This window comes from Platalea leucorodia (genome assembly GCF_965183815.1).
Source record: "Platalea leucorodia genome assembly, chromosome: 3".
Lineage (NCBI taxonomy): Eukaryota > Metazoa > Chordata > Aves > Pelecaniformes > Threskiornithidae > Platalea > Platalea leucorodia.
In genome coordinates this window covers 120,097,904-120,110,327 of record NC_138825.1, presented here as the reverse complement: position 1 = coordinate 120,110,327, position 12,424 = coordinate 120,097,904, and the positions used below count along the sequence as shown (strand labels likewise).

At 46.0% G+C, this 12,424-nt stretch overlaps 1 protein-coding gene across 2 annotated transcripts; it reads left to right on the top strand.

Moving 5' to 3' along the window:
* Window positions 1–824: 824 nt before the first annotated feature.
* LOC309588247 (WD repeat and coiled-coil-containing protein) lies at window positions 825–11,576 on the top strand. 2 transcript variants are annotated; one of them, XM_082307297.1, is made up of 5 exons: window positions 825–897; window positions 1,333–1,408; window positions 4,117–5,998; window positions 8,694–8,811; window positions 10,953–11,576. In XM_082307297.1, the coding sequence occupies exons 3-5, from the start codon at window positions 4,136–4,138 to the stop codon at window positions 11,222–11,224; spliced, it is 2,253 nt and encodes a 750-aa protein (XP_082163423.1). In that variant the 5' UTR covers window positions 825–897; window positions 1,333–1,408; window positions 4,117–4,135; the 3' UTR covers window positions 11,225–11,576. The 2 variants fall into 2 exon arrangements, with proteins under 2 accessions (XP_082163423.1, XP_082163424.1); XM_082307298.1 differs by lacking the exons at window positions 825–897; window positions 1,333–1,408 and adding an exon at window positions 1,883–1,974.
* Window positions 11,577–12,424: the final 848 nt, after the last annotated feature.

Below are 12,424 nucleotides of genomic sequence, written 5' to 3'. Positions count from 1 at the left end.
CAGTCTTGTAATATAATTAACTTTAAAAAGGCCTCAGAGACTTATATGAAGTTATGCCCGATGCAGTAAAGCAGGGCCAAAGAAGTTGTATTGGAGTAGTTCTATGGACTTCTATGCTTTCTTCGCTTAAATGGGACCTCCCAAGGGGAAAAAATAAACAAACGAAACACAAAACAAAGCAGGCACATCTCTCATTTTGCATCTTTATCTTGTGCAGACGGATCCAAATAACTCTTGAAACCTGCAGGCTTCCCGCTCAGACCAGTGTCGTATCTGCCGGGTCGTAGGAGCTGTCTATCCTACCACCCTCCGGCCGCAGCGGGGGTGAACCGACCCGGGACAGCAAGGCCGGGCCAGCCACACTGCCGCTGCCTGAACCGCCCGGCGCCCCTCACGACGGGGTACTCCCCGCTGGGGACCCGGCGTCCGCCCGCCCGAGGCGCCTCCTCTCTCCTCTGGCCCCTTCCCAGGCCTCACCGGGAGCCGCGCGGAGGCGGCCGCGCCGGGGGGCCGTGGGTGGGACGTGGCGCAGGGTACGCGACCGCCGCGGAGCGAGGGACGGGACCGGTCCCCGCCGCCTCGGCCGCTGAGGCGCCGTGAGGAGACGGCTCGCGCCACCCGCGGGACCGGCGGGGGCAAGGCAGTCACGTGCTCTCCCCGCGCGCCCCGCCCCGCGGCCTCCTGGGAGCTGTAGTTCTAGCGCCCGCCCCTTGTAGGCGCCGGCTGCCGGGCCATAGAGCTCAGCCGTGCCCGCCTAGAGCGCCGCTGCCCGCCCCTCGCGGCCAGGCGGGGCCGGGCCGGGCCGGGGGCGGGAGGTGCCCGCCGCAGCCCAGCGCCGCGCCCCGCTGCACGGCCGCGGGGAGCGCCTCACCGGAGCCGGGCTGAGCCGCCGGGCGGGTGAGGCTGCCGGCCGCGGCGGGGAGGAGAAGGAGCGGGCGGGCCGCTGGGGGAGGTGGGGAATATCGGTGCGGGCGGGCCCGCGCAGGGAGCGGCGGGTCGCTGGTGCGGGCGGCTGGCGGCGCGGGGGAAGCGGCGCGGGCGGGCGGGTTTGGGCGCTCTCTCTTCCCCCCCGCCGTGGCCGCCCTCGTCTCCTCGGCGGCCCGGGGGGGCTGGGGGCAGGCGCCGGCTTCCACCGAGCGTCCCGGCCCGCCCGCACGGCTGTGGCGGCAGCGCGACACCTGCCCCAGGGGAGCCCGGCCTTTGCCGGGCCCGGGGGGGTGCGAGGGTGTGCGGCGAGGCCGCGGCGGCTGGAGGGCGAGGGCGGCGGGGGTCTGGCGGCTTCTGCTTTCCCAGGTCCGCTGGGGATGGCGTAAAACGCCTCTTGTCTCACAGGAACCTGTCCAGAGGGGCCAGGAGGCTTGGTACCTTACCGTATCGCAGGAGGCACCTTACCATCTCCCTTCCATTCGTAAGTATGGCCCAGCCGCGCACCTGTGGTTCGGCGTACTGAAGAACGAACAGTTAATGATGTTTTGATTTTCCTGCAAGTGGTGGTTGCTTAACGAGGTTGAGGTCAGTTACAGTGGCCTTTAGAGGAGAGCCAGGTAGGTGGTGGAGCAGTTGAGTGGGAAGTATCATCTCGAGTGATCCAGTGTTCTTAAACTTCTCCCTGACAGACACCATCGAATCATAGAATCATTTAGGTTGGAAAAGACCCTTAAGATCATCAAGTCCAACCCAGCACTGCCAAGTCCACCACTAAACCATGTCCCTAAGCACCACATCTCCCCGTCTTTTAAATACCTCCAGGGATGGGGACTCAACCCCTTCCCTCGGCAGCCTGTTCCAGTGCCTGACAGCCCTTTCGGTGAAGAAGTTTTTCCTAATATCCAACCTACACCTCTCCTGGTGCAACTTGAGGCCGTTTCCTCTTATCCTGTCGCTTGTTACTTGGGAGGAGAGACCAACCCCCACCTCGCTACAACCTTCTTATAGATTATGAAATTCATGGAGTGCCTTCTCTCGCTCTCCAAGGTAACCTGCTTCAATGCTTAGCTATGATTTAGAGTTGGAATTTTTCCTTAATAGCTGACCTAAATCTCCTTTCTTGAAACTAAGCTGATTATTACCTTGCACTGTCTAGAGTAGACCTGGAGAACAATGGATCAGTGTTCCCTTGTCAGCAGGCTGGTGGGTGTTTGCAAGATTCTGCTCACGATCTCCCAACTGAGTGAACCCGCTTCTTACGTTTCTCTGGTCCCTGAGCTCTGTTAAGCATTTCCATCATCCTTGGGCTGTTAAACCCAGAACTACATGCGGTACTGCAGTGGAGATACTGTTAGCTCTGAGAAAGTGTGGTAATTATCTCCCTTGTGTATGGCATCCCTCTTAAAAACATTCCAGAATGATACTGTCTTATTTGGCAACAGTCTCACATTACTGAAATATTCAATTTGTGATGCACTGTAAGCCAGATCCTTTTTTTCTCTACTGCTACCCAGGGAATTATTCCTGAAGAGATATCCGTGGTTTTTTTTTTTTTTTTTTCTGTTTTTCTTTACTAAGTATATTATTTTGCGCTTGTTATTAGTTTGAGAAGAAGTTATCTTGATCATCACAACATAACTTTTTCTATCGAATTTTAATCTCTGAAATCCGTTCTTCCAATCTCCTTCCTCTAGGTTTGGCATCATCCACAAGTAGTAAATTAAAATACCGAGTAGTGCCAGGCCCTGCAAATTGTGATAAACGCTTCCAGTTTGACTTTCTCGCACACTTTCTTCTTGTTTTGCATGTTTCCTACTAAAGCTGCAACTCATTCAGTGCCATGGCTTTGCAGCTGAGCCAAATCCTACAGGGAATCTGAAGTGAGGAAACCATCAATTCCTTTGAATTGGCTTCTGTGCGCAGAGTAGGGATTGCTCACAGCTCAAAAACTAGAAATATGTGTAAAATCCTGAACCCTTCTGAAGTTTTGGTGCCTTGCATATGGCTTCTAAATGTCCCAGACACCTGGTTACAGATTACGGAGAATAATCATTGCTGGCAGTTTCCCATTCTCCCTCTTGAAGCTGTTATGTTACGTAGAGAAAGCTTCTCTTGAGACATCAGGCAAATCATGTCACCTATTTTTCAAAAATAGTGGAATGAAGCTTTTCTGTGCTGTTATTTCCTACCTATGAAACAATAATTTCTACTTTGCAGGACACTGTGAAAATAAGTACTCCTAAAGCAATATCCAAATGATAAAAATGTCCCCAGGATTACTGCAGATATTAAAAAAAAAAAACCCAAAAAACCAAAAACACCCAAAACCAAACATTTAAAAATGTATGTATATTTTTGTATGGATATTCAGGCACGAGGAAATAGCAGTCTGCAGGCATCATCAGCTGCCTACTACTTTCATCCCTTCTACCCAACAAACAGTAGTTAGCTACAAGGTGGTTTGCAAACTTTGACAAAAAGGTGCTGAATCACTTAGGAAAAGAAAAAAAATAGTCACTGCATTAGAAGATGTTGAAGATTGAGGCATTCATATGCTCTCATAGTTTGGCTCGTGCCTGAGGTAGATGGGTCTGTCCCTTCCTGTGTTCTAAGTTCTTTTAAATTCTTTTCTCATTCATTTCCTCAGAAAAATCTGCTTTGATCCTAACTTTCTCCAAAGTTACATTTGCCTTTTTAGAGAGCTTTCTGGAATAACCGTACAAATGTCTCGTTCTCACCCACTTAATACAGGATCAGATTTGTAGATAATACATTAATGCTCGGTTATACTTGTAAGGGATTACTTTATCTGATCACAGATGGTCCATGAAGCTGAGAGTGAGAGGCAATATTTTGAAAATTTTTAATACTGAAGTCATTTGAAAATATTCTGAGAAGCAGCAACCTGTCAATTAGAATGAAAGGACTGGTCTTGTGATGAAAATGCAGGAGACTGAGCCTACGTAAACAGCAAACTTTCTTTCTTTTAAAATTGCATTTCACTGTGGAAACATCATAAACAAAAATCTCTAGGGTCAGGGATTAAGCGTAGATGAACATTATGTGTCCATTGACTTCACTGGAAGGAAGAGTCCAGCATTGGCAGGGCCGTAAGCTGAATAATCGTACAGGTGTTGTCCTCTGTCCTCTACAATAATGTTTTTTTTCTTTTCATTCTAATCTGTTTAGATGTCTCGCATTAAAAATCATGGAGCTAGGAAAGGCGAAGCTTCTGAGAACTGGCCTTAATGCCTTATACCAAGCAATTCACCCTGTGCATGGTATTGCCTGGACAGATGGGAAACAGGTGATACTGACTGCTTTACACCTCCATAACGGAGAACCAAAATTTGGTGACTCGAGTGTTGTCGGTCAGTTTGAACATGTCCATGGACTCTACTGGGGCCCGTGTCCCCCCGATGCCCCAGCCCTGCTCGCTGTTCAACATAAAAAGCATATCACCATTTGGCAGCTCTGTTTTAATGTTACAGAAAGAAATAAGCTCCTAGTTTCTCAGATATGCGACATCAGCGAGCCGTTTCCAGTGCTCCCCCAAGGCTGCGTGTGGCATCCGAAGAAGGAGATCTTGGCTGTGCTAACTACACGGGATGCCTCCGTCTTACACTCTGTTCATCTCAACAACTCCAGAATTAAAGCAGATATCAAAGGCAGCGGTCTCATCCACTGCGCTTGTTGGACGAAGGAAGGCAATCGCTTAGTCGTGGGAGTAGGCAGTGCCCTTCATTCTTATATTTGGGATGATGCTCAGAAAACACTGAATGCTTGTTCTTTTTGCCCAATCTTTGATGTGGGAGGCTACATCTGTGCTGTGGAAGCTACTCTGAATTTCCAAGTTGCTGTTGCCACCGAGCTTCCTCTAGACAAGATCTGTGGCTTAAATGCTGGTGTTGCATTTGAAGTTCCGGCGAGCATTGAAACAGAGTCCTTCCCCTCGCAGTCCAGCCTGTGCGGTGAGGAAGAGTATTCCATGGATGGGGGGAAAAAATCACTGGAGTCTGAGAAGCCCTTGTCTGTTGTTACATCTCCCGTGGATCTAACGCACATACTTTCTAGCAAGCAGGGTGCTGATTCCAGCCCTCTTCTTCATCTGAGGCCCAAGGACTACCTGACGGGAAGCGGCCAAGATTCTTCACATCTCATCTTGGTGACTTTTGAAAGAAAGGTTACCTCTACCAAAAAAGTTAGCATCCCAGGCATTCTGGTTCCTGATATAATGGCTTTTGACCCCAAGACTCAAACTGTATCGGTTGCCTCCAATACGTGTAACGTTATTTTAGTCTATTCGCTGACTTCATCCAGTTTACCCAATATTCAACAAATTCAGCTGGAGAAAAATGAGAAACCAAAGGGTTTGTGCTTCTTGACCAATAAATTGTTACTGATACTGGTTGGAAGACAAAAATTCACTGACCCCGCATTTCTTCCTTCTTCAAGATCGGACAAGTACATGATCCGATTGATGATTAAGGAACTAATATTTGAAATGGGTCCTTCCACATCTGCATCAGTTAATGGGAGCTCCAGTTTGAACCTTTCGAACATACCTCATGATCTCTCTACAGATGTTCCCCCTCTCAGCCGTGGACTCTTGATACCAGATCGTGCTGCCATTCAGTCCCCTACCAGCAGAAGGAAACTCATTGAAGAAATTAAGAGTCCTGTTTATGAACAAAGCTTGTTGTTGAACATGAGTGACCTCAAAGATAAAAAGACTTCCATGAATTTTCCTCCAGCTGTTGAGCCTCTCGATACCGAACCAGTTAATCGGACTGTGGCACTGTCTGCCACATCGCTGGCGTTTTCTAACAAGCCAGCATCTCCAAAAAGGCAGGCAGATGCAGCTTCCAAAATACCAAATTCTTACAAGAATAACCTGTTAAGTGAAAAGGAGGCGAATTACTTTTTGAAAAACGTAGAAAAACTGTCTGGTAACTTCACAGAATTACAGCATCATCTCTGTGAATTAACGGAGCTGCTAAAATCTGGGAAGAGAAATCTTCCAGTGTATCCATCTTCTCAGGAACCCTCTTTTATTAACATCACCTGCCAGGTAATTTTAATATTGGAAGCCTTAATGATAAACTCTGTTTATGGATGTATGTTCTTTGTGCGCATTTAAAACATGAACTCTTGTCAGATTACGCACAGGAAGGATGACATCCTGTGAACGTTTAGTATGTGCAAATTAGGTACATATGAATGATCTCGCCACATGCAGATGAATCCGATAGGAGTCTTATTTAGACTTATTTAGGCTTTACGTAAACCTGGCTTGGTTTTGTTGTCCTTCTTCCCTACTCTTCCTCTAATTGCATCTCAGTCTCTGTTTACAGTTCTTTTAAAACTGTGTATTTTTATTTTTCTCTGATGGGAGATAGAATGAGGGAAATATTTCAGATAATTTTTAAAACTAAACTTAAACTAATGGATCTAAAATTATTGCCATTTCAGATGGGCGCTGTAGTAGTGCTTTCATTCTCGCCCAGCTATTTGTACCAGTGGTAAAAACAGAGCATTTCTGGAAAAAAAAGACCATGATCGTGTAATGGTGGGTAGGATTAGATTTCCGTCCTGTTCCTGTAGGTGGGACTAATGTTACAAGTCCCATTACTCTGCAGGCGTTCGGTGTTTTTAAAGCGATGTCGTATTTGGGAACGTGCAGCTCCCTGTCCCCACCTCGCGCTGGGCCGAGCTCGGCGGCTCTGCCCCCGCCGGCGTACCTGCGCCTTCTGCACAGAGGCTGTGGGACTCCTGAGAACCCACGCCTGACGCTTCAGTCGCAGAATTAAAGGCTTGTCTGAAGTTCTAGGAAGGTAATGGTTTTCCTAGGCAACTCCTGAAGCTGCCTGGTTAGGTATTTAGACAAGTGAACATTTCCATGTGTGGGAATTGGTGTCAATCTCACGTCCTCCTGCGAGGACAACTAAAATAATGGACACTGAAACAAAAAAAGAAAAATGCTTTGGCTCTGAAACCATAGTGTTGCTAATTAGTAGTGAGAGCACCATCTGAGAAGGAAAGAGACCCTTAGGGACACAATAGATAATACCATTAACATAGCTTAAAAATGGATTTAAAATCAAATTTCATGTGAAAGACACTTTCCTTGGCTGAAAGAAGGCATTTCCAAATCTCGTGCTAGAAAGTGTAAGTTACCCGATTATCAAAACATGGCACAAATCTACTAGGTCTCTTCTAGAATTCAGATTAATAAACCTTAGTCAATATTCAAAGTCATTTAAACTGCCATTCTCCTTTCAGTAAGCTCTTATTTTTCAGCTTTATTAGTGCAAAAAAATATTATTCTCAACTTTTGTAGCATCGAACTCTTAGGTCCTAGATCATATTCCCTCACTCTCTTCACTGTTCTCTATTGCAAACATTTAATAATTGTAATAACTCTAATTTTTCTAGTTCTCTTAAATCTTAAATATATATGGGACATTACTCTGAAAAGTGAAAGTTTCCCTCAGCAAGTCTAGCGTCTCGTTTATCTGAGGTGTTTGTTTAGAAGCTACTTTAATTTGAGGTAGCACAAATTTTTGTTACGTTTTTATATTTGGCTCTCTTTTTACATATAGTTTGAAACTGAGTTACATATCGGCTTGTCTTGGTGTTCCGAGAGCCGGATTAGCTACGCTTGCGTGGGGGTGCTCTGCAAATTAAAGTAATGCCACAATTTTACCTCCTTATTTTGATCACAGATGATTTGTAGCAAGAAGAGCATTTGACTTGTGAATTACAAGTGACATTGTAAAGTCTGGCACAAAATGCTGTGTTTTAACTTCAGTCAGAGTATATTTGATTCAGAAATCATTAACAGGCGAACAGGGATCCTCACCTCATGTGCTGAGCCCTGATCGTTTCTCTACTGGCCAAGTCATTAGCTGTATTTTACAAAATGTTGAGGAAACCCAAAACGTCCCAAATAAGCAGTGTCTTTGAGAGGGCAGAGTTTGTCAGCGCAGGGGGCAAAGAGCATGCGTGCATCTCCAACCTCCCCTCCACCGTACGCCCTCCTTGCGGAGGGCTGGCCCCGTCCACGGCATGGAAAAGGAGTCAGAACTTGCTTTATCGTGGTTTTGTCATGACCCAGGGATGTTATCAGGGCTTCCCTGGGAAGTGACGTCGTTGTGTGAATTTTATTGTATGCAAAGACAGAGTTTGTAGTTTTGGTAATAACTGATCTTTTGCAGATTTTAAAAATGCTTTGCTCTGCCCCGTGGGGGATGTTCTTTGAAGACGCTATTTGGATTTTAAGGCTTGGGGCAGTGATGGTCAGAGGTGAGACAAACAAGCCCTTCTGATTTGTTAGTCTGTTCCTCGTCCCAGACACCCATGGGCAGGAGTTCTCACCTCTTCTTCAGCTGTGGCTCAGGGCGGGGGGAGGACGGAAAACCTGCAGCTTTACAGACTCCCCAGGAAAGTGCCCCTCGCAGGTGGTAGGGCGAGAGTCAGGATTGCGCTGTGGATGAAGCTCATGGTTTCTTCAGCAGCAGCGTGCGAGTTCCTCTCCTGTTGTTCTGACACACGCTGAATTAGCACCGTTACTTGCTGCTGTCACTCACAGATCATCTCTTTGAGAGCTGAGACTTTAAAGTATAAATCTTGCAAATGGGTCTGAATGAATGTACGTAGCATCCGACTTTCTGCAAATGCTGTAGTTGAAGGCATGTCTGTGATCCTGTTCTGATTAATGCCATTTTGACATCACGGTACCTAATGATTCTTTCTTGAATTTACAGAAGCAGCTTTCCAGAAGTGATTCAGATGAAAGACGAGCTGTTATTCTTTGTGGTGGTAAACTCCATCTAAATATAGTCCAGGAGATATTCAATCTCTCTCTTGTAGAAATGCAACATGGTATGTTGTAATTATCTGATAACACAAACACTTGAAACACATGAGACATTCTCAGGGAGCAGTAACAATATGCATAATCCCATCTGGGAAAAAACCCAAGGAATAAATCATGAAAGATTATTAATAAAAGTTTGCTCATTTGTTTTATAACGTAAAGATTCTTCTCTGGGCGTTTACTGAGAAGAATCTTAACATGATAAAAAAAAAATGAGCAAACTTTTACGTATTGATACCCCCTTATCAAGTAGCTAGTTATACAGGAAAACTACTGTCACCCGGCATTTTATTTATGTTTTCAGCTACTCTAAACAGAGAAGTCTGAGTAATGAGGAGGCTGGAGTTGACTGGGAGTTTTGGAATACGGTTTTCTATAGTTTAATCTGTAGTTCCAGCATCTGGTCTCCTTTAAGAAATCCTATAGGTTTTTATAAACACAAAAGTAGCTCTCTAAATTTTAGGAGTGCCTTTCACTTCAGTTGTTGCTGTGAGGAAAACCACCGTTCTTATTGCTGTGGTCTTCCCTGCTGTTACCCGTTCATCCCATGCACATCCCGTGTGTCTGCCTACCTGTCAGTCCTAAGCGTCTTACTTTTGGCAAAGGTAGAAACCACGCTTCTGGGGTCGGATCCCTCGCTGCTACAGGTGCTCTCTGTACGTCCTCTGTGCTGTATTCCAGCTACTCGCCTACCGCGTCTGCTCTCTGCCTGCTTGCAGATTGCTGAGCAGCTGCCCCAAAGCCTGAAGGCTGCTGTTCTTACCATTGTGCAAGTTTTATTTTTCTTTAAGTAGTTGTTGGAATGTGTTTAGTATGCCAATACCTAGATAAAACTTTAGTTGGCTAATTCACTAGCAATTGAATCTTGAAAAGGTTCTTACCGCTATCTTACATTAGTGTAGTAGTTTTCCTATTGCAGGATCAGTTCCTGCACTGAAACACGGTGACTACTTTAATCATGTTGTGGCACAGCTCAGAAACGTGTGAAGTACCCAGTGTAACAGCGGGCAGCTTTGCAGATACTGATCTCTTCATTTTTCAGACTGGGATTTTATTTTGAGCTATGAGACTTGAACAGCTTCCCTTTCTGGCAAGAACAATGTCCCCCATTACCTGCGTTAGTTTTGACTTCTCATTTTCAGCTTAAAAACGTAAACTTAACAGAATTGGTTGCCCAGGAATGAGTAATTGTCATGCATACGACTAGCCTTACTAGGTAGATTTTAAAAGCAAACAGTGTTGCGGTAGGTTTCTTTATTTATTTTACAAATATTACTCGATCAAGGGGCCAAGTAGGAATGGTAATTTCACATTCCTGAATTGTACTGATTTTAAAGTTTGGTCCAAATGAGATATTAAGCCAAAAATTAAAGGATTGCGTGCTTTTAAGCTCCAATCTTCTCATGACCTTACTTGTGACATGAAGTTACGTAATGTAAATTGGCCAACAGCTGGAAATGTTTCTCTGCATTCCCTCACCCCCCACGAGCTCTGTTTTATTTCTCCGTCAGCTTAACGGATACAAGTATGAACATTTTCTGGGTTATATGAATTGGTAGAAGTCAGTGTTTCGGATTCAGGAAACGATTTCAAATTGTAAAAATAATGCTAATGATGATGTGAAGTCCGAGAGCAAATGGACCAGAGACATGGGGTTTGTACAGCATAGTACAGTATTTCTTCCTTCTATTTATTGGAATTAATTATATTGAAATTACATAATAGAAGCAGTTTCTAAATTGTTTTTATGATATTAATTTGTCTTTTAATTTAACAAATTCTGCTTTTTACAGTATCTGCACAGCTGAAGCACTGTGAAGTAGCTTATGAATACCTAATTAAAAACAAGTCTGGGTGCTTACAAATTCTGTTCAGAAATTCATTCCTCCTCCTTATTTGAAGCGTGCACTTATTATAGTCTCATCTCCTAGTGGCAGAATGGGTCAGGAAGCTGTTTCGCATAGTCGTTAACTGTCCTTTATTTTTGAGATTATACAACCTATATCCCCCCATAATATTTTTTTTCCTAGAAAAACTGTAAACATACAGAAGCATTTAACTTCAGTTTTAGAAGGAATATGTTTTATACCTTAAACATACCTAATTACAGGAAACCTCACAAACAAGCATTTATGTGTCTTCACAGGCTCATCCTGGATTGTTCTCACGGCGGACAGCGAGGGCTTTGTTCCGCTGACGTTTACATCCAGGCAGGAGATAGTCGTGAGAGACGCCAGCACGAAAGGCTACAGCGCCCGGTCTTCCAAAACTTTGGACATCATCAGCTCTACGGAAGGGTGTAGGCCCGCGTCTTCCGAAAGTCTGGACATCACGAGTTCTTTGGAAGTCCTCAGAGACTGCTCCTCCAAGCCTTTAGACAGCAGCAGTCCTTCAGAACAGCCCAGCAGTAAAATGTAGTTTTCGACAGTGATTTTGTAATGCCCGTCTTACGACGGGAGACTTTTACATTTACTGTGTGGGACTGCAAATTCTAAACAACGGTCTGTCTCAAATCTCTGTTGGATTTCTGTAAGTTTTTGGTTGCATATCACTGTAAATTATTTATTTGATCCTTGGAAACATTAACATTTTTTTATAGTGAGCAGTGTTTTTTAAATATGCCTCTTGCAGTATAGACCGGGTCTTTGTATCAGTGCTTGGAAACACGCGTCCTTACAAGCTTCCGAGCTAATGTTTCCATCTTGGTCTTTAATATGTTGGTGTTTTTAGACGATAGTAAACTTGCGTAATAAATACATCCTTGAAAACGCTGCGTTGTCCCCCGTGTCCTCCCTTCTGTCAAAGCCTGAAATATTATGCTGTTATTTGTAATTTAGAAATAGTGCCCGCAGAAGCGCATGTGTGTTTGCAGTGGTGTTACTCGGGGTGTAAGCACTGCTTCAGGCATAAGGAATTTGGGACAAGGTATGATTGTGTGGAATGGCCAGAGCGTGTGGAAGCAAGGCCCTTTTCCCCTCTGTGCCCAGCAGCAGCGGCTCTGCGCGTGCTTCGCTCTGTGGATCTGGGGACGTGGCTGCCAGGTCTGCCGTCGTTTGCGGGGGGTTGAGCCCAGCTGGCAGCTGAGCCCCCACCCAGCCGCTCACTCGCTCCCCTGTGCAGGACAGGGGAGAGAACTGGAAGGGCAAAAGCCAGAAGAGCTGACGGGTTGAAATGAAGATGGTTTAATAGGTAAAGCAGAAGCTGTGTGTGCAAGTGAAGCGAAATCAGGAGTTTATTCAGTACGTCCTGTCGGCAGGCAGATGTTCAGCAGCTTGTGGGAACGCAAGGCTTCATCGCGTGTAACAGTTCCTGGGGAAAATGAGCGCCGTAACTCCCAATGTTCTCCGCTTTCGCAACTTTTATTGCTGAGCATGACGTCATACGGTGTGGGATATCCCTGGGGTCAGCTGTCCCGGCTGCCTCCCTCCCAGCTTCTTGGGCACCCCCAGCCTCCTCGCCGGTGGGAGAGAGCAGGGAGGAGAGCCCCGATGCTGCTCAGCAGAGCCAACGCGCCCTGCCGCACCCGCGCCCTGCCGCACCCGCGCCCTGCCGCACCCGCGCCGTGCAGTCACAGACCCAAGGCACCGTACGGGCTGCTGTCAAGAAAAGGAACCCAGT